We start from the raw sequence: 22,167 nt of genomic DNA, 5'->3' as shown, positions 1-22,167 counted from the left end.
GGCTCAGTGTACCGCTTTCTACCGCTTTCTAACCTTTGCCTTCAGGGAGAACTCACTGTGGGTGGAACCACTCGGTCCGCATCAAGGAGAAAAGAGCTTATCCAGGGAGGTGGAGTGGGTAGTCCAGTATTCTAGATTCTCCACTCATTCAACAAAATTGCACACGTAAACATCAATGGGATCCTGACTAGGACCAAAATGAGGCCCAGGAAGGAACTGGATTTGCAATTTCAGATGCTTTATTACCTAAAGTCAGAAGAGAAGATATAAAAGCTGTTTTATTTACCAAGAAAGTGCACTAGGCCTGTGGAAAGTCGGTCCTTTTTGCTAAGCTCTCAGATATTAGAGGCAGTTGGCTAGACGGCTGTGTTTTACATCCCAGATTAACATTTTCGAGGCTGCTGAATAATGTAGATCCTTTTCAGTGGAGTGACCTTCTCCAGAGCAGGTCTGGGTTTTTGATGTGTCATGTGCATTATTGCTGGAAATTTATGGCTGAGCTAAAGGTGAGGAGGAAAGAAAAAAATGAGCATATTGGATCTTTTGGGTCATAAAGCATTAAAGTAGTAGAAAACAAAACAGCTGGTCAGAGGAATTTCACAGTTTTGTTTACTTCTTTGATAGTATCTCTTTTTTCCATACCACCTCTAGCTCTGTATCCATGGATATACTTGTTAACCTGGGTTTTCCCTCATTAGTGTGTTTCTAAGTTTTTCAAATTATCAAATATATTATATATAAGGTAATTATATAAAATATATATATATATATATATATATATATATATATATGTTTTGAAGTGACTTTTTGTTTTGTTTTGTTTTGTTTTGTTTTGTTTTTGCGGTACGCGGGCCTCTCACTGTTGTGGCCTCTCCTGTTGCGGAGCACAGGCTCCGGACGCGCAGGCTCAGCGGCCATGGCTCATGCGCCCAGCCGCTCTGCGACATGTGGGATCCTCCCGGACCGGGGCACGAACCCGTGTCCCCTGCATCGGCAGGCGGACTCTCAACCACTGCGTCACCAGGGAAGCCCTGAAGTGACATTTTTAAAGGTAGAAATATCTTCATCAGTCCTCCAATATTAGAATTTATTCTGGCACTACTATGCATATATGAAACACTATATGCTAAGAAGGCTATGGGGACACTGAAGAACGTCCCGGGGTGGGGAGGAAGAACGCCTCAGATGTCAGAAGATCAGAAATAAAGAACCTCTGAAAGAAGTTAGGGGATTTTTAGGTTGAAGTATGTGAAACTGGCCATTTTATAAGGTTCAAATAAACAGTCTGGTAAAGAGAAGGCTGAGGAATGACTTATTAGCTTCAGGTAACAAAAGTTCTCACTGGTCATCTCTGCAGAAGACATCTATGAGGAAACGAGCTTAAATAGATTTAAATTAACACAGACTGAGACTTTGACAATAAGAGGAATTTCATATGGAACCAAGAGACCTTATGGAATTTACAGTAAGGACAGCTTAAGATGGAAAGGATGCCCAATGTTGCAAGTCTTTCAGGCATAGTTTTCCTAGGAGGAGAATTTGGACCCAGAGGCCTTTCGGTTCCATTCCAGTTCTTGGTTTTCAAGCCCACTGATTCAGTATAAAGGTACCTAAGAACACCTTCCCTAGCCAGCAAGGAAGGGATGCCTCAGCTCACCAGGAATTTAATTTATCACTATTGAACTTAGATGCCCTTGCCTTGACACTCAAATAAAAAGGGAGATAAACTGTTCATGACCCCAAACATCACTGTTTATGGTTTGTTTGGGCTCTTCTAAGCCAGGGAAAACATATGTGCCTTACATCACTTCTCAAATGTCCCTGAGCTCTGAGCACACAGCATTCCCTTTCATGTGCAACCTGGCTCCAGAAAGTTCTTTCTTCTTGGTCTTAAAAAAATTAAACATACTGGAGGAATATACACCGAAGTGTTAACAATGATTATCTCTGAGGGGTAGAGTTATGGGCCATTCCTAGTCTTTTTCTTTACTTTGCCTTTGTTTCTCTAAAAGTTTTCTTTTACAAAGAGAAGGCAAAAGTTATGTAATAATTAAACCCAAGGACGGTCTATGCTGGCATTCTAGCAGAAAGGAAGAAACATAATTGAGGTATTGGTTGTAAGTATTACTTTACAATCTAACAAAAGAGCTGCTGATTTATTTTTTTTGTCAGATCAGATATCATTGGGCCACATGACATACATTTTATAGTGTGGTAAGGGCAGAGTGTTTTGTTTCGTTTTTCTTTTAACGTTAGAACCAGAAGGAAACTTAAGAGGTCACTGACTTCAGTAGTTTTCTTCCAGACTAGGTGTCTTTAGTGTCAACTAAAACAGATGGATTATTTCAGGTTAGCTCTAAATCACATTCAAGAGATTACAGGTAGGAAGACCTACTTGGCAAGTTACTTAAAGTCAAATGTAAGGTAAAGGGGGGTGAGAAAGGAAATGAACAAATAATTCTGATATAACAGAAATCTGGGCAATTAGCCAAGGGGAGATGGATGGGGCAAGATGACAAGGTGAGAAAGAAGAGAGAAAACCACAATGTGGATTGTTGCTCTTAAGGTGTCAGAGTGATGATGGGTGGAGGTGGGAAAGGAAAGGGGAGAGGAGAACGGCGTGTGAGGATACACTTATTGCTTAATTTGGCACTAACTCATTATTTGATCATTTCCGGGGTTATCTCCGCAATTCAGGGGCTACAATATTGATCATTTAAAAAATTGCAATAAAATACATAAAACATAAAATTTACCATTTCAACGATTTTTAAATACACAGGTTAGCAGCAATACATACATTGTTGTATAGCCATCACTACCATCCATCTCCAGAACTTTTTCATCATACCAAACTGAAACTCTGTACCCATTAAAGAATAATTCCTCATTACCTCCTCTGCCAGCCTTTGGTAACCACCATCCTACCTTCTCTCTCCATGAATCTGACTACTTCATGTATCTCATAAATGTGAAAGCATGTAATACTTGTCCTTTTGTGTCTGGCTGATTTCATTTAACATAATGTCTTCAAGATTTATCCATGTTGTAGTATGTGTCAGAATTTCCTTCCTTTTTAAGGTTGAATAATATTCCATTGCATGTACATAGACCACATTTTGTTTATCCATTCATATGCTGATGGACACTTAGGTGGTTTCCATCTTTTAACTATTGTGAATAATGTTGCTATGAATACTGTTGCACCAATATCTCTTCAAATTTCTGCTTTTAATTCTTTTGGCTATATATTCAGAAGTAAAATCGTTCGATCATACAGTAATTCAATATTTAATTTTTTGAGGAACTGCCATATTGTTTTCTGTAGTGGCTACACCATTTTACATTCTCACCAGGAATGCACAAGTGTTAGGGGCTACCTTTCAACTAAGGCATTTAACTGAGGTTGTAAAAGCTCTGCTCAACTGCGGCTCAAAAGAGGAATGCCACAGATCAGAATGAATGGGAGACTGCCCCTGGGGGCTGTTGGCCATCTGTGAACTGGTCTCGCAAAATTTAGGGGGAAAAAAATCAACAGGATTGAGAAAATAGTGGAAACAATTCCGACAAGGATAAGAGCCTTAGACAAACTGCCCATAATTATTAAATTACAAATGTACAAGTTGCGGAGGGTAAGGGCTTTATAGGGACAGGTGAAAATACAACCAGAGAGTCAAGTTCTCTTTCTCAAACACCCCACCCCCTCAATCAGGAACATCCTAATATAGAAAGACTTGGGGGTTGTGGGTGGAGAGTCTACAAAGGGTCTACCTTCAGATGATGGAACTGTAAATAATAGTCAATCATTAAATGCCCTGATTCTTTCCTGTAGATTTTAAACCGATGGAGATAGGAACATTTTATATTCAAGTCCAGACCAGAAGTAAGTAAGAATAGGTTTCTAACCTACAACCTGTGCTTTAGTCTGACATCTTAACTTTGGGGACACTTTGGATTTTTCATCGTTAATCTTTGTAAAATGATAGGCTTTGTAGAATGAAAGGTGTTTGTCTGACTCATTAGGGTAAAAGAATCTAGGTTAACCCCGCAAGAGAAAGAAGGATACGTGTAAGGATTCTTCCTGGCTGTGGCTCCATCCCATAAGGGGCAAAACATTGAACTTGAAAAGCAGATCCATAGAAACTTCCGCATTGAGAATTTACCTTCATTTTGGGTAGTTGTGACCTCAGAGCCTACATTTTTCATCTCAGAGAAAAAGTCAAAGAAGTACGGTGAAAGTCTTTATGATTAGAGCTATGAAAGAAATTCTAGAAATTAAAAAGTCAGTGGCAGGTTTTGTTTTAGAGCCTGAAGTCAGGTGGTATTAGAAGACTGGCAGCTCTTCCATTCATCTTTGAAGGGTGTTAACTTCCAACGTGAACGTTGGCACTTAGATTTCCACACCCCGTTAAGCAAAGTGCTTAAAACAAAACATTCAGCTTGAGTCAATGAAATTCAAGGATCATCCTACACAGAACAAGAGAAACCTTTTTAGATTTGCAGATGCCTTTGATAGCTTCCTTTCCCCCAGGATCCCATTTCACATAGTCTCACTAACTTTGGTGACATAGCTGGCAGCTTGAAAAGTGGCCCCAATTTAACTAGGCTTCAACATTCCACCCCCGTCTGCACTATAACCCAGCCCCGTTACTAATGGTTTAACTGGATACTCTTACGTTGGAAGAAGCTTCACAACTACTGCCAAACTTAACTTCTGTAACTATCCAGAGAATGAATATATTTGGCAGTATCATTCTCTCTCATTCCTTGCCTTAAAATAATTAAGTAAACAAGCAATCGTAGATCTCAGGGGAGCTATGTGACTCTAACGGGTAGATGGAACTTGGTCTAAGACCAGGTCTCCTAGATTTTTATCTTAGAGAGCTTTGGGGTTATACAACCCTTCTTCTGCAGGAATAAACACATGATGTGGCCCGTCAGTGGGCAACATGAATTCTCTCAGTATTTAGGGCTGGAAGAGGTGAGAAAGACTGACTAGAGAAGAAGGGAGGGTCCTACCTACCTTGAAAGGTAGTGGGGAGTGAAGTCTGTGTGGAGATGAATGGGGGAAAGAGTGGGAGGGAAAATTTTAGGCTGCTTCCCACTTAGATTTGTCCAATTCCAACCTCTTGGGAATTGTTTTCCAATCTCCCAAACCCTTGATTGGCTTTAAAGTAGGGTATCCAGACATGATTGGCATATGGATAGAAATTTCCTGCCATGACTGAATGGTTGCTGAGCTCCTATGAATAGGGCTATAACTCACTGTTTTGGACTCTAAGTTCTTAAACTGGTATGAAAATTAACATGGGTTCTAGGAACTAGACATAATTCTAGCTGAGGGCATGAAGGAATGTTAATAAATGCAGAGGCTATGACCCTCATTTCTGCTACTATATTTCTTCTGGCCAGTTATATATTGTTAGATCTTCATGACAATATATATTGTTGGGAAAATCATTGTAATGCAGATGAAAATTTATCATCAGATATCCATCTCTCTCTCTCTCTATATATATATATATATATTTTTTTTAAAATAAATTTATTTTATTTATTTTTGGCTGTGCTGGGTCTTTGTTGCTGAGCACGGGCTTTCTCTAGTTGTGGAGAGCAGGTTCTACTCTTCCTTGTCATGCGTGGGCTTCTCATTGCGGTGGCTTCTCATTGAGGTGGCTTCCCATTGTGGAGCACGGGCCGTAGAGCGTGCAGGCTTCAGTAGCTGTGGCACGTGGGCTCAGTAGTTGTGGCTAGTGTGCTCCAGAGCACAGGCTCAGTAGTTGTGGCGCATGGGCTTAGTTGCTCCGTGGCATGTGGAATCTTCCTGGGCCAGGGCTCGAACCCGTGTCCCCTGCATTGGCAGGTGGATTCTTAACCACTGCGCCACCAGGGAAACCCTAAATCTCTATATTTTATATGTCTTATTTTTTTATATTAGGCTGTATAGTTATGCATTTCTTTTTTTAAAATTAAATTTATTTATTTATTTATTTTTGGCTGCGTTGTCTTCGTTGCTGCTAGTTATGCATTTCTTTTCATTAAAAAATTAAGGTATAATTTATCTACAGTAAAATAGATATCCTCTTTAGCGTTTAGTTCTATGGGTTTTCACAAGTGCATACCACCTATGACCACCACCTCAGTCAACATATAGAACCGTTCCTTCACCCCCCAAAATACCCTCCTGTCACTTTGTGGTCAACCCCTCCTCCCACTCTCTGGCAACCACTGATCTCAGCAGATCTATTTCTTAAAAGGCATTGGTCTTTCCACCCCAGATTGACCTTTTTTATTATGAAATCCTATTATGCTTCAGGTTGAATTATGGATTCAGAGAAGATTTTTCTTAGCTGTAAGGGACCATGTGGATCCCACCAACTTCCATATTCAAGACAGTGACTTATGGTAATCTTGGGACTTGATTTTATTGCTGGTCTCTTATCCTTTGCCTGGATTCCAAGTGATGCCCTGTAGGATATCTCCTTGGGAATAGAAGCTAACACTTACTGCAGGCTAACTGTGTCCGGCTCTGTGCTGAGTCCTTTGCACATGTTCTATACCTTCATTTTATTCTCACAACATCTTCGTGAAGTGGATACTATAAACCACATTCTCATTTACATATGAGGAAACAGAAGCACAGAGAAGTGAAGAAACGTGCCCAAAGACACACATCTAGCAAGTGACGGAGTCAGCATAGGACCCAGGCACCTGATATCTGATGCCAGAATGCCAGAACCTGTTCTAACCAGTAATCTATGCAGTCTTAGCCATAGACCTACGCCAGTAGACATGGAGCTAAGTGTTAAAGCGGCTTTAAAAAAAAAAATAGATACAATTGCTGTTAAAAATATTTGTAACAGCACACCAACTCAATATTTTCTTATGATTTCTAAATACAACTTATTGTTGTTGTTATTTGATTCTTCTGTTTATCTTTGAGATTCAGAAGTGATATGAAAGAACAATATGAAAGGGAAAGAACCTTTATGTCATAGACATATGCACATGTGTCTATAAAAAACAATAAAGGCTCTGGCATCATATCTAAAGTACAGCATCATCAACCTTTACTGACCACTCTCTTTAAACATTTTATTTTGGGTTAACATATATTCTAGAGGAATATATCTATTCCACTTAGCTCTACTTACTGTGGACATTCTATTGCCCCTGAGGAAGAAGCGTTTAGTGGGCAGGGGCCGGAGAATGTGCGTGGCAGGTCATCATCCACCCCTGCCCTTCTTCTAAAGTCAGGAAGGCAAAGAGTCACTTATGACCGCACCCCTTCCGATCTATCTGATGGGAGAACCAAGCCCCCCTACGTAAGAAGGCTCTGTAGCTTTCATCTTTCATTAAGATCTTGCCTGATACTACTTGCCTCATGGGCTTCAGACACACCTTTTCTTTTCATTGCCATGAAACAGATGTTACTAATTAGAACAGAGAATGCAGGCAGGTTGCTCTGTGTTGGGCACTGTTCTAAGAACTTCCTGTGTGTGAACCTCATTGATTCCACTCAACAGCCACCTGAAGTATATATATCCTCTTCCTTATCTTCATTTTACAAATGACGAATCAGAGGCACGGGATCAGTAACTTGCTCTAGACCTCAGAGGTAGCAAGTGGAGAAGCCAGTGCTAAACAGGGGTCTCAGAAGTCTAGCTGCACAGTTTCTACTCTTATCTGTTTCAGACCCCTGATTTTGGTAATAACAGCAAGTCTTCCTTCTGCAAAGGACACCTGCCCAGTCCTGTCTCTTCAATATATATGGGGGCAGCAGAAAGAGTGGTCCTTCAATGCCTGAATTCAATGCACCCGCCCCCTAGAAGTAGAATAAGGACCCTCACTCAGCTCACTTACAATATTTAAAAACAAAAGATTGAATCCAAAACTAAACCACTGTCTACGTGGGAAGAATTTTCTGAGTTTCCGGAGCTACTTAGAAAGAATTCAAGATACGGAAATAAAAATAGCAATGGTCAACCACCTTCATAAATAGACTTTACTAGATAAGGTCAGCCAGTGCCCAGGCTTCCTCCAGCCCCCAAATGGGCAACCCTCCACCACCCACCCTGGCCTCAAATCAAACATTTCCTGGTGGGGAGGAAGTTCAAAAAGGGCTGAATTCCCAATACACAGGCTGCCTTTTTTTATAACAACAGGCCAGCATTTCCAATAAATATTTGGGATGGCAACGTCAAGTTCTGCCAATTTGGCATCATGATTCTTGCTTAATTTACTATCTTATTTTTGAAATGATTTATTAAATAGACACTAGGAATTTGGGAGCATCAGCTTTTCTCATCAAAACCACTTCGTGTTCCTTGAACTGAGAGCAGATTCTTTCACAGGGACATCAAACCTCTGAGTTGGAAAACACCCCAGTGGTCATCAGCTCATTCACCCATGCAGCCCGATCGGCTGGGAGCGTCACGTGATGCACCTCCCCCACGGCTCACCTTCCCCAGCGTATCGTTCAGGGCATCCATCGTCTGTATTTTGGCAGCATTTGCAATGGCACTGTGAAGATGAAAAGAAACTTCACATAGAAATGGAAACTTTCCCACTAAGAGGCTAAGCCGTTTTTACAGGGGGTTTTCTACTTGGCCTTTAAGCTTTCATTCTGCTTGGCTACTTCTGGAAGACAAAAAAAAAAAAAAAAAAAAAAGTCCTACTCTGTATGCCCATGTACTACAACAAGCTTTGCAGGCCAACTTAGTATCATGAATATTTTTAAACTTTTCATCCAAGTACAGCATACATGCAGAAAGGTGCACATGTTATCGACGTACAGGCTGGTGAACGTTCACAAACTTGTAACAGTAGTCAAACCAGTTGCCCCTAAGAATAATCACTACCCTGACTTACAGCCCCATATATTAGTTTTGACTTTATTTGTATATCATAAAAGGTACCATACAGCAGGTACTCTTTTGTGTCTGGCTTCTTTTCTCGGGCCAAGTTATTTGCTGGGAGAGTTTCAATCAGGGCTGAGCTTACAGTGCAATTTCTTGAAGGGAACTCTGCGCTTGCCATACTTTTTTCTGGATGGTTTGTGTTGGTTCGTAGAAGTTACTGGGGTATGGACACAGATTGATGAGGCTTAGAAATTTATTTTCTACGCTATATTTTTCAAAAGCTATTCGCCTAGAAGATATAAGGAGGTGTTTGTCCACAAAAAGGAGGAAATCCTATCCATGCAAACACTCACAAAGCAGATATAAAGAGCAGAGGTGACTCATGGGGGAGCTAGGGAAGCTTCAGGGCCTCTCACTGCACAGTCTCCTTTCAAGGCCCTGGGAAGGACCCTAGCCATTTCATATTTGCAATTTTGTATTATTTTTCCTTAAAATGGTCCCCCAATTCTGTAAGATTCAGCTTCCACATGCCTATATCTATACCTGGTAAACAGGACAAAAGAGCTATTTTTCTGCTGTTTTAAGTTCTGTAGTGGTCCAATTCCCATCTTTTAATGACTATTAGAAAACAATTGATTTTTTGTTTGTTTGTTTGGTTTTGCGGTATGCGGGCCTCTCACTGTTGTGGCCTCTCCCGTTGCGGAGCACAGGCTCCGGACGCGCAGGCTCAGCGGCCATGGCTCACGGGCCCAGCCGCTCCGCGGCATGTGGGATCTTCCCGGACCGGGGTACGAACCTGTGTCCCCTGCATCGGCAGGCGGACTCTCAACCACTACGCCACCGAGGAAGCCCTGAATTTTTTTTAAGAGGGTTCCAATCAGCACTTTATGACTCTCTAGGCAGCTCCTCTTCCTGCAGTGTTCACCTGATGTTAGAATTAACAGTAAGTCCCTTTTGCTGAGGTGCAAAGAAACGGATGACTTGTCCATGGCTGTCAACTAGAAGGTCATTTCCAAGCTATGACTCTAGCTCCTGAGCCCCTGGCCCAGGCGTGTTTACCGGTGTCACACTAAACAGGGCTTACACTTGAGTCAGGTTTTAGTAGCAGGATAGGTTTCTGAAGTTAACCAGCTGGCAATTCAATGACAGTGTGACGTCATTTACAGAGTGCTTTCTCTGTTCTAGGAACTGTCCTAGATGCTGGGTCAGGAGATAAATAATATGTGACTCCCACCCTTGAGGACTTATAGCTTTGCTTTAATTATGCGATAGCTATTTTCTGATTCAGAAGAAACAAAAGCTTAATGCCAAAGGGGCAAATTTTTAAAAATTGAGCTATAGGGCTTCCCTGGTGGCGCAGCGGTTGAGAGTCCGCCTGCCGATGCAGGGGACACAGGTTCGTACCCGGTCCGGGAAGATCCCACGTGCCGCGGAGCGGCTGGGCCCGTGAGCCATGGCCACTGAGCCTGCGCGTCCGGAGCCTGTGCTCCGCAATGGGAGAAGCCAGAGCAGTGACAGGCCCGTGTACCGCAAAAAAAAAAAAAAAAAAAAAAAAAAAAAAATTGAGGTATAGCTGACATATAATATTACATTAGTTTCAGGTGTACAACATAATGATTTGATATTTGTATATACTGCAAAATGAGCACCACAATAAGTCTAGTTAACATCCCTCACCATACATAGTTAAATGTTTTTTCTTGTAATGAGAAGTTCTAAGCTGTACTCTCTTAGTAACTTACAGATGTACAATATGGTATCATTAACTATAGTCATCATGCTATAATTTCATCCCCAGGGCTTAATTATTTTATAACTCTAAGTTTGTGCCTCTTGATCTCTTTCACCCATTTTCTACCCCAGACACCAATCCCCTCTCCCCCGAGCTTCGGCAACCACTAATCTGCTCTCTGCACCTATGAGCTCGAGTTTTTGCTGTTATTGTCCTGTTTATTTTTCTTCTTAGATTCCATATACAAGAGAGATCATATGGCACTGTCTTTCTCTGACTTATTTCACTTAATATAATGCCCTCAGTGTCCATCCACGTTGTTACAAGTGGCAGGATTTCCTTCTTTTTTATGGCTGAACAGTATTCCTCTGTATGTATGTGTGTGTGTGTGTGTGTGTATCACATTTTTTTATCCATTCATCTGTCGATGGACACCTGGGTTGCTTCCATGTCTTGGCTACTGTAATAATGTTGCAGTAAATGTGGAGGTGCATGTATCTTTTCAAGTTAGGGTTTCATTTTCTTCAGACAAATACTCAGAATTGGAATTGCTGGATCACATGGTAGTTGTCGTTTAATGTTTTGAGGACACTCCATACTGCTTTCCACAGTGGCTGTACCAATGTGTATTACAAGCTGTCAGTGCACAGAGGTTCCCTTTTTCCCAAGTCCTTGACACAGCTTGGTATTTCTTGACTTTTTGTTAATAGCCATTCTGACAGATGTAAGGTGATATTTCATTGTAGTTTTGATTTCCCTGATGATTAATAATGTTGAGCACATTTTCATGTACCTGTTGGCTATCTGTATATCTTCTTTGGAAAAATGTCTATTTAAATCTTCTGCACAGTTTTAAACTGGCTTGTTTGCTTTCCTGCTACTGAGTTGTATGAGTTCTTTATATATTTTGGATAGAGTATTTCATTTTTTAAAAATTTAATTCTTATATTTTAATTTTATTATATTTTATTATTATTACTTATTTTATTTTTGGCTGCGTTGGGTCTTCGTTGGGTCTTTGTTGCTGTGCATGGGCTTTTCTCTAGTTGTGGTGAGCGGGGGCTACTCTTCATTGCGGTGCACAGGCTTCTCATTGCGGTGGCTTCTCTTGTTGCGGAGCACGGGCTCTAGGCACGTGGGCTTCAGTAATTGTGGTGCACGGGCTTCAGTAGTTGTGGCTTGTGGGTTCTAGGCACGCGGGCTTCAGTAGTTGTGGCTCGGGGGCTGTAGAGTGCAGGCTCAGTAGTTGTGGCGCACGGGCTTAGCTGCTCCACGGCATGTGGGATCTTCCCGGACAAGGGCTCGAACCCATGTCCCCTGCATTGGCAGGAGGATTCTTAACCACTGTGCCACCAGGGAAGCCCAGAGTATTTCATTTTAAAGTAGAAAAATCCTCAAAAAATTTCCTTCCCAGAAATTGAGAAGAAAACTTTTAAAGTGATCTAAAAAGTAATTTTATACAGAAAGAAAAAGCCCCGAGAAATTCCATAGCCTATTTCCCTCCACACTTTCTTTCTGAGACTGTTACCATTTTAACTCTTAAGGATGTATCTGAGCATCCTCTACTTCACTCCTTTTGAGTCACTCATTAGCTCACCTATGGAAACCATCCTGAAATAGGCTCTGAAGCGCCTCTACTTGGAGGAGCTAGTTTCACATGTTCACTTCTTTTTGAAGGCACTATTTTTCTTACCCAAGGCATAGAGGGGCTGGGCCATTTGTACATGAGATCCAGCCCACGGCTCTCTGCTTAGCTCTGAGAAAGGTGCAGTGTGTCAAGGTTACTGCGGAAGGAGCAGGGAGAAAACAACCTCCATATCCAAATTCCTTCCAGATGTGCCAAATACAGTGGCCATTATTTTCTAAATAATTGAGTGAGGAATTTAAAATAAAAGCACATTTATTTTTAATTCAGATTTGCTTCAGCAGAAAGCATATTACAAACACAAGGCCAGCTTAGGGACAGTACTTTAAAGGCTAAGGTGAAAATAAGATCCAGGGATGTGAGTCCTGTTGGGATGCATTCAGGACCTTGCTTTTTAAGCAGGAGGCAGTTGCGCTGGCTGCAGGGAAGAGGAGGATGGGCAGAGAGAGTCCTCCAGAGGGTAGCTAACCCCCTCTCCCATGCTGACCCCCACCCCACCATGCCAGCTGCCTCTAACTCCCGTTAGTAAGTGCCTAGGGAGCCTTGGTTTGTCCTAAGATCCAGCGAAGCCTCTGACTTCTGGCAGTAGGGTCACTTACTTAAAAATCAAGATGAAGAAGGAAAAGAAATTAAGCAGTCCCCTACCTTGTTTTCTCCAATCCCGTTTTCTTGGTGTGTCTCTCCAAGAGGCCAATTTCTTGTTTTTTGGAAATTCGCTTTCCTCCAGCTTTCACTATAAACAAATAAGCATCAACAAGGGAGTCATATTTAGGGCAGCAAGAGAAAGTTTGCTTTGTTATTCAAGGTATGAATTTACTGTAGATCTGAAGAATTTCAGAACTTTTTGAAGAGCTAAACTTTAATCTAAAACAACATAATCAAAAGGTACCCTGAACTAGCATAACAGAAGAAAAAATATTTTGGGCAAACAAGGTGGGAAGGAGAGAAGGGCTAAGGTTTTTGCTTGTCTGTGTTCGGAGAGGGGGACCTGAGGCTAAAAAAGGCAGAGGTGTTTACACCTTCGATTTGGGGAGGAGATAACAATTTATTCCCTTAGGCATTTTACTGAAAAACATTTTTTCTTATTAGCAAACCAGTTACATTCTTCATGACAGCAACCGACAATTCCAGTGTGACCCTTCTGTTTTCCCACAAGATTAAAGTGCAAGGCTTGCAAAATTTTTTTTCAACCAAAGCTTTCAAAAGCTAGATTGAAGAATGAGCCAAAAGTCAGGGCATGTGGTGGTAACAGGCATTTAATTGAAGAGAGATGCTTCTGATCCCACCAGATGCCCACCTTCCATCCCAGACCCCAAACCTCCGATGTTGGAGGAGCTCAGATGTTCTAATGAGTAATTAAACTGCATTAATAATCCTGCCATTCAAGAGATCAATTAGTGTTAATTAGGCTACAGATGACCTAACAGCAATTTGAGTGTTTAACAATGTCAGATGAAATCAACTTTTGAAAAGGAGCAGCCCATTTCAGATTGCAAGTCAAAGCAAATACTTTTTTCTGTTCCCAGGAAATTTGCACATCTGAAATCTGACAAGCTCAAATGAGAAAAAGCTAAATGGACGTTGATTTGTTTGAACCTGTTAATTCTTTTTATGGAAGTGTCAGATTGGCAATTTTCTAAAACTGGCTCCAATAGAGTGAAAAATAGGAAAACCTATTTCTCAATGCCCTCGTGAATTGACTTCATCATTTTTCTTTTAAAATTATTATTAATTAATTTTTTGATTATGTAATAGTACATGCATAAGGCACACAATTCAAAAATCATGGAAAGGTCTGCAGTCTCCCTTCTACCATTATTTTTAAGCCTCCAGTTCATCTCCCTAGATACTGCTAACGATAACAAGTCCCTATGTATTCATCGATAGACATTCTATACACATACCTGTATATTTTTTTAAATGGCAGCATACATTGTTCTACATCTTGTTTGTTTATACTTTTCATTCAGTCATGTACTTTGGAGTAAGTTCCCTATCGATATATATATAGAGAGAATGTCTTTCTTTGTAACATCTGCTTTAAAATTTCTTTATATGAACATTCTGTGTTTACTTAACCAATTTCCAACCGCTGCACATTTTAGATGTTTCTAATCCATTGCTATCACAAACAATGCTGCAATGAATATCTTTTGCATATACATAATTTTGCACAAGTGCAAGTATATCCATGGGATAAATTCCTAGAAGTGATCTTGTTAATTCTTAAGAGTATGCGCATTTGAAATTTTGCTAAATCTTGCCAAGTCACCCTTTACAGTGGTTGCACCAGTTTACAATCTCACCAGCCACAATGACAGTGATTGTTTCCCTATATCTCAAGCAACAGTGAGAACTAGAAAATGTTTGGCTTCATCAACCAATAAGAAAAAGAAAGGTAATTTGCCTTTCTAATATTTTATTAAAAGTGGAGCTTATTTCTGTGTTTCAGAAGCCAGTTGTATTTTCTTTTATAAACTGTTCACATTTTTGGTCCATTTGTCCTGTTGGACTTCTGTTCCATTAATCTCTCTGTTTATATGCCATTACAACTTTATTTTAATGATTGTAGCTTTATAACATATTAAAAAAAATATTTTTTTGGCCACACCATGCATCATGTGGGATCTTAGTTCCCTGACCAGGGATCGAACCCATGCCCCCTGCAGTGGAAGTGTGGAGTCTTAACTGCTGGACCACCAGGGAAGTCCCTAACATATTTTAATTTTGATAGTCCTTCTTTGCTACATTTTCTTTGCAGGATTTTATTAGCTATTCTTATTTATTTTTCCACATGAACTTTTGAATCAGTTTGTCAATTTCCTCCAAAAAATCCTGCTGGTAGTTTTTTAATGGTCTTGCTTTAGATTTATAGATTTTTTTTTAAAGGGAAAATTCGCATCTTTATACTCCCGGTTGCTCTCTATTCAAGAACATGGTATGCTTTTCCATTTTCTACATTTTCTTTTGGGTCCCTCAGTAACTTGTTCACATAAATCTTACACATTTATTGTTAGGTTTATTCCTTAAGTATTTTCTCTTTGTTGCTGCTGTTGTAGTTGTAGAGACGGTCTATTCTTCCATTATAGCTTTCACAGATTGTTGTTCTTATATTAATATCATTGATTTTATACCCAGATCTTATTGAATTCTCTTATTATTTATAATATTTTTGTTGACTCCCTTAGGTTTCCCAGGTAAAAAAAAATTTATATAATCTGCAAATAATTATAATATTACTTTCTCTAGAATAATATTAAATAGTGGTGATGATGGACATCTTTGTCATCCTAATATTTTTTTGTCATCCTAATTTTTAATGGATTGCTTTTAGTGTTTTCCCATTAAGTATGATGTATATACTTAGTTGGATATACACACACACATATTTACAATATATATAATGTATATTCAAATATATTTCTTTCATCATATTAAGGAAATATCTTTCTATTACTGTTTCATTGGGCTTAAAAAATTACAAACACATGTGGAATTTTATCCAATGCCTTTTTATCATCATGTATATAATATGGTTTTTCACCTTAATGAGGTTAATTATATTAATAGATAAAAATTTTACAAATAGGGCTTCCCTGGTGGCGCAGTGGTTGAGAGTCCGCCTGCCGATGCAGGGTACACGGGTTCGTGCCCCGGTTCGGGAAGATCCCACATGCCGCGGAGGGGCTGGGCCCGTGAGCCACGGCCGCTGAGCCTGCGCGTCCGGAGCCTGTGCTCCACAACGGGAGAGGCCACAACAGTGAGAGGCCCGCGTACCGCCAAAAAAAAAAAAAAAAAAAAAAAAAAAATTTTACAAATATATATTAATGAATATTTTACTATCAAACCATTCTTGTGTTCATGGAATAAACTCCACTTGGTCATTTTGAATCACCAAGGTTTTTTTTATTGATTATAAAGGTGTCTCACTAGAATTCTGTAATATTAGATACAGTCCAGGAAAAAAATCCTATTTTCATACATGGTCTGCTTTAAATTCACACACACACACACACACACACACACACACACACACACGAAAAAAAGGCATACAAAATAATCAGCAACAGAAATGAAATAATGTGGAAACACCTTCTGAATAGCCCTGGAATACAGAGATGAAATAAACCAAGGGGTGGCTTTTTCTGGAAGACTGCTTGAGAGGGGTGTGCCACTGTATGAGGAGTGGTGTGGTTCATAGCCTCTTCTACCAAGAGGAATCAAATCACAATAGGGCTAGACCTAGAGCTTGAGCCTTCAGTATCTCACCCAGCAGTATCTTTCATCCTCCTTGTGACAAATGCTTTTAAAACATGGAGTGCTGTAATTACTTTCTTATTAGTGTTCCGTTTGTTTTCTCTGATGCTTTTGTTTTCGCACGTTTTCTTCCACTGGTTATTATAGCCAACTATAGAAGCACACTTGTTATAGTTAAAATAAGCAATAGTTAAAAGTGAGAAGCCCTTTGAAATGTTGAGCTCTGTGCCACTCACTTGAAAGAGCACAGACAATTTAGAGAATGTCCAGATGAGAGCAACCAGAGTGGAGAAGGAGCCGTGTCAGACAAGGAACTGGGAAAACTGGAAAGATGGCTTCTGAGGAAGCAAAGACTCAAGGGAAGCTTTTGGTACCATCTTCAAGGAGTTTAGGGGCTGTCTTGTGGAGGAGGAAGGATCTACTGGTAAGGAAATGTTATCTAGGGTCAGAAAGCTCTACCCCCTCCTGTGCTGTGACCTTGGGCAAGATAAACTCCTCTGAGGCTCAGTTTCTGCATCCTTCAAAAGGGAATAATACTGATTGTTTAGGTTGTCCTAGGGAATAGAGGTGACATAAGCAGCTGGCACATGGTAGGCACTTAACAATTAGTAGTTATTATTATTTATGTTTTTCCAGAGGAGAGAATGGAAAGCAAAGAATGAAAGTTCCAGAAAGGCAGAGTCTGGCTACATATAACTGTGTTAATCAAAGTGAAGAAGATTGCGTAGTACAATAGTATATCTCTGGTCCCTTAGTGTGTTAAAGTAAAGAAAAGAAGTGTATCTGCCATGAATATCTTAGAAGGATTTTGGGGAATTTGGTAGAAGTTGAACTAGATGATTTTTATTGCAAGGTCTTTACTATGATTCTAACTCTTCCCACCTACCTACAAAAGAAAATCTATCATGTCCCTCCCTTTTGAAAGAATATAGTGTACTCAGAGAAACAAATCCCAAAAGAAATGTAAAGGGAATGTAAAGGACTTTCCTGGTGGCCCAGTGGTTAAGAATCTGCCTGCCAGTGCAGGGGACATGGGCTCGAGCCCTGGTCCGGGAAGATCCACATGCTTCGGACCAACTAAGCCCATGAGCCACAACTACTGAGCCTGCACTCTAGAGCCCGCGAGCCACAACTGTGGAGCCCGCATGCCACAACTACTGAAGCCCGTGTGCCTAGAGCCCATGCTCTGCAACGAGAAGCCACCACAATAAGAAGCCCACACACCACAAAGAAGAGCAGCCCCCGCTCGCCGCAACTAGAGAAAGCCCGCGTACAGCAACGAAGACCCAGTGCAGCCAAAAATAAATAAATAAATTTATTTTTTAAAATTTGTAATCACATAATTCCATGTTTAGGTCCTTTCAATACGCAAAATGAACTAGAGATTTTAAAATGTAAGAGAGAGATGTTTTGGATAGTTTTGTTAGAAAATCTACATTGATGTGGAGAAAATGAAACTTTGCTTTCCTATCTCTGAGTAAGAGGTATAATTTTGTGGCCGCTTTTGTAGTTTATAACTTTTCGAAAGTTGACCCCTGAGTTTAGAATGCTATATCGCACAATTTTTCTTGCAGGCTTATCTTTCTTTATCTTGACTACCCTCTACCAAACACTGTGCAAGAGCTTCTTTCCCTCATTAATCAGTGGAGAATGTGTGTGAAAAAGCTGACCACCACAGAGGTTTGGGCAAACTCTGCCTTGTGACTTAGAACGTTCGTTTGAAGATTTTAATTAAAAGGTTAGATGTTTGCAAAACGCTTACTTTGCATTCACCGTTGAGTTTTTGGCATATTCTAAACTGTCAGTCAAGACAAAAGACTCTCATCAGGAAAAGCAAGGAGAGAGGGCTTCAGAGGGAGAGGGCTTGACCTGGCCCCACTTTACTGTCACGTCTCTGCCCCTTCTCACCAGCTATGTGGCACTGGGCGCGTCCCTCGACCTTGCTGACTTTCGGTTTGCTCCTCTGTGAAACAAGGATGAGGGTTCATCATCAGTCTGCAGCACTGGTGCTGCATCTAGAAGGCTCTGTGCAGTGCCAGTCACACAGGATTGAGTGAATGGCAGCCGTTCTTGTCATCAAACCCCTGTCCCTGTGACCTGTGGGGTAGTGGGTCTCGTAACCTCTCTGTTGAACCTCACAGATCAACTCCCAGAAGTTGACATGAGCAGACTGGAGTTGAGAGAATTAAGCCTCTGGTGTTTGCTTTTTAAAAAACCATACTAACCCTTCTGCAGCTATGGTTTCCTCCCCATTTTCTGCATTAGTTTCACCCTGGGGGATACACTCCCCAAACTTCCGTCTCTTTAATGAGCCAGAAAATGGATTCTCTCTGGGGGTTCTCAGTGGTGACCCCTTCGATGGCTCTGACTCATCTGCCTTAAAACAAATTAAAGTGCAAGGAATATACAAAAACTCATGAACTGCTGCTTTTTCTGGTTCATCACATATGTACTCGGTCTCCTTGGATCACCTTCTACTCACACATTTTTGACAGTTCAGGTAATGGAGTTCTTAAAAACTGAGAGCGAGGCAAACCAAAGCAGCGGAAAATCCTTAGCAGAAAAGCTAAGCTTCCTAGAGCCCAGGCCGCCTCATGTTTAATGTAGTCTTGTTTTACAGCATAAATTTATAGCCAGGATCCACAGAGGTACAATATGCTATATTAATATACATAAAAGAAAAACCACTAAGCACCCCCTGTGTAGGTGGGAAAGTTACAGCTGGCTGACTTTGGAGCGGTTTCATTTTTAACCATGATGGAGCAGGCATGTGTATCTTTCCCACTGCAATTTTCTTCTGCTCTGCTGACTGCAGTAGCGCCGAATGCAGCCTGCAAACATCAGGAGGTCTTGCAATTGAGAATCATTTCTTTTGATGGCTATGTGTTTTACTAGGCCTGCATTTTACAGGGATTCACATTCATGTGCTGGGTCCCTTACATAGGTTATCTCCTTTAATAGTCATAACAACCTTACACTATCAATGTTATTTATTACCGCCTGCTTTAGAGATGAGAAAACTGAGGCTCAGAGAAGTGGAATGGAAGCGGGGTTTAAATCCAGGACTGATTCCAAAGGCCATGTCAGACCTTTCACAGACCTTTCATCATGTCTGTGTCCTACTTTCATGGACCTGTCCATTGCCTATAAAAATCAGGTGAAATTTAATGGAATTCTGGCAATGAATTATTTTTGTTCTATAAATACAATTTTGTACAGTAGCTATCTGGTTCAGACTTAAAATATATAGCGATGCAAGCTGAAGGACGAGGCTTCTTTGCTCCCTTGTTCTCAGTGGGGAGGCAGAAGTCTTCCTTCATCTCCATTCTAATTACCCCCAACCTCTTATCTGTAGTGTCACAGTTCATAATAATTAATTGTCATACCAGAGGCATTGTGACATGCTTGATGGCGTCACGGTGGGCTATGTACACAGAGTAATTAGCAATCATTAGTGGCGGAGACAGAAAGTTCCTGGTGGTTTCATTCAAACTTCCACTTGGTGACGTTTATCCCTGTGATCTTTGTGTATAAACGTCATTTAGCAAATCAAGTGTTAGCTGAACTGTTTTATGAAGGACTGGGGTGGAAGTGGCGGGAAGAGAATGGCGTTTTCTTTTGTCCTTGTGTAGAAACTTCTAATAATTTGCATCGATAGTTCTTGATCATTATTTAGCATTATTAATTTTAAATATAGAGAATGTTAAATATTCCTAAATCCAATGACAGACATAAAAAGTCAGGAGCCTGCCACAGCAGACCAGGACAGGGTGCTGAGAAGTGGAAACTCAGAATTAGTGTAACAATCCTGACTTTGGCTGGGCTCCTCCCCAGAAAGCCACTGAACCTTGTGTCAGTTGTCGATGCTCTGTGAAGTTTATACCTGCCATCATCCTCTGCAGCAAAGATGACTGAAATAATCTTGGCTCAGAGGAGCCAAAGAATGATACCAGTGAATAAATTTTGTTAATGGAGAAAGGCAAGAACAAAGAGGTCAAGTTGCTGAGATATTTCTTAAGGAAAAAAGAAGAAAGGCAGTTAAAAGAGCATCAAATCAGCTAAAAATAGGCCTGCATGCCTCAGCCAATCTATATGAACATATGGTTACGTACAATAAAACTAATTTCCATATTCCAGGGAGTGGATATAAATAGCATACCTTTTTTACAAAAAGAAAAGAACTGTAGATGCTTTGCAAAATGCCTTGATAGCTACCTTTTCCAGTCAACCCCTCCCACACTAGTGTCCTTATTAAAAAGTGCTCCTCAGCTTGGTGACAGACAAAAGACATTACTGATCACACTGCCCGACCCCAGAGCCTGAGAAGGGAGAGAAAAATTGGGTTGCTCTCTTCAGTGTGGAAGTTGGATTGGCTGGGTATGAAGTCGGATGACGTACAGGCATCTCCGGGAGACTGAGTCCGAAAGCTGGGACCTCTAGGGAGGAATGTTTCCATGGCAGTAAATTACCTTCCAGGTGTGAATGGGTCGCTGCTAACCTGCAGCCAGGGAGGGAAGGTCCAAGCTCACCACCTGCTCCTCTCCACCAGCGCCCAATCCCTTGTACTCCCACATAGAATTAGGTTTTCATTCAACCGGGCCTGACAAATCCCCAGGTGATTTTTACACAGAAGCCTAAAAGGATCAAAGACAGGAGGAACTCAGGTTGGAGGAAGTTAAAGGAACAAGGGAGGTTGAGAGCCTCTGCTCTGTTGGGGCACCTCTGTGGAAGGCGCAGCGTGGAAGGAGGGGCAACAGCAGCTGAGGGGGTCTTGCTGTCTGCAGGACAGAGGGCAGGTGGGCAGCCTACCTGCAGGAGGATGCCCCCCTTTCAATGCGGAGAGCTGGACTTGCACTTCACTTGCCATAGCGCGTGCCAGGGCCAGGGTCAGTGCCGGCGCTCTGCAGGCTGAGTGCGGCTGCCCCACTGCACCCTGGCTTTATATGGGCTGGGGGCGGGGTCCCTTAAGGGCTTTGCTGAGCAGCAACAGGGCTTGTCATCTAGCTTTTCTGGGAACCTACATATTGGGGGCAAGTTTTCTCTTAGAAGAAAACTTTCTTACTATTCCCTTCATCTGAGAAGTCAGGGTAGACAGCTAAGGGGACTCTTTCTTTCCCAGGAGGAAGGGGAAAGGATCAAGCTCAGTGGAATTCTTTTTCTAACTATTTATCCATTGAGTTTGTATGGTGCACCTACAATGTGACAGGTTTTGTCATATACTCGCGTGACAAGGAGGGCAAGACAAGATCTTTGCTTCAAGACATCAGTTGTTTTCCTGAGGAGGCAATTATAAGACAAAGTGTGATGCCTTTGTCTCAGTCTTTGCAATTTCAAGCATCTATACTAAGAAAGTAAAATTGGGGATGTGCACAGAGATTTCTGCAAGGGATGGTAATCATACATTTCTCTCTCTCTTTTATTTTCTTTTTAGTATTGATTGGAGTCCACATAAACACCCCCAAATAGAGAGGGATAGTTAAATTAATTAAGATATAGCCATGAGAGTACTATGTACTCATTACAAATTGTGTTTTTGAATAATATTTAATGTTGTGAAAAATATTCATGATAAGACAGTGAAAAAGCAGGCTATAAACCAAGAGATGCCTGCTTTGTTAAAGAGAAAAAGTACAAATGCAAGCTTAGGCATTATTGTATCTCCAGTGCTATCA

The 22,167-nt window shown here is 41.0% G+C and overlaps 1 protein-coding gene across 1 annotated transcript; it reads right to left on the bottom strand.

Moving 5' to 3' along the window:
- Window positions 1-383: 383 nt before the first annotated feature.
- On the bottom strand, window positions 384-21,362 carry DAPL1 (death associated protein like 1; the record flags this gene model as incomplete). Its single annotated transcript, XM_082841008.1, has 4 exons — window positions 384-500; window positions 8,463-8,523; window positions 12,884-12,971; window positions 21,305-21,362. The coding sequence occupies 4 exons, from the start codon at window positions 21,360-21,362 to the stop codon at window positions 384-386; spliced, it is 324 nt and encodes a 107-aa protein (XP_082697134.1).
- Window positions 21,363-22,167: the final 805 nt, after the last annotated feature.

The sequence above is a fragment of the Leucopleurus acutus genome (assembly GCF_964270905.1).
Source record: "Leucopleurus acutus genome assembly, chromosome: 6".
NCBI classification, from domain to species: Eukaryota; Metazoa; Chordata; class Mammalia; order Artiodactyla; family Delphinidae; genus Leucopleurus; species Leucopleurus acutus.
The sequence above is the reverse complement of the archived record's forward strand: the minus strand, read 5'-3'. Positions and strand labels throughout refer to the sequence as shown.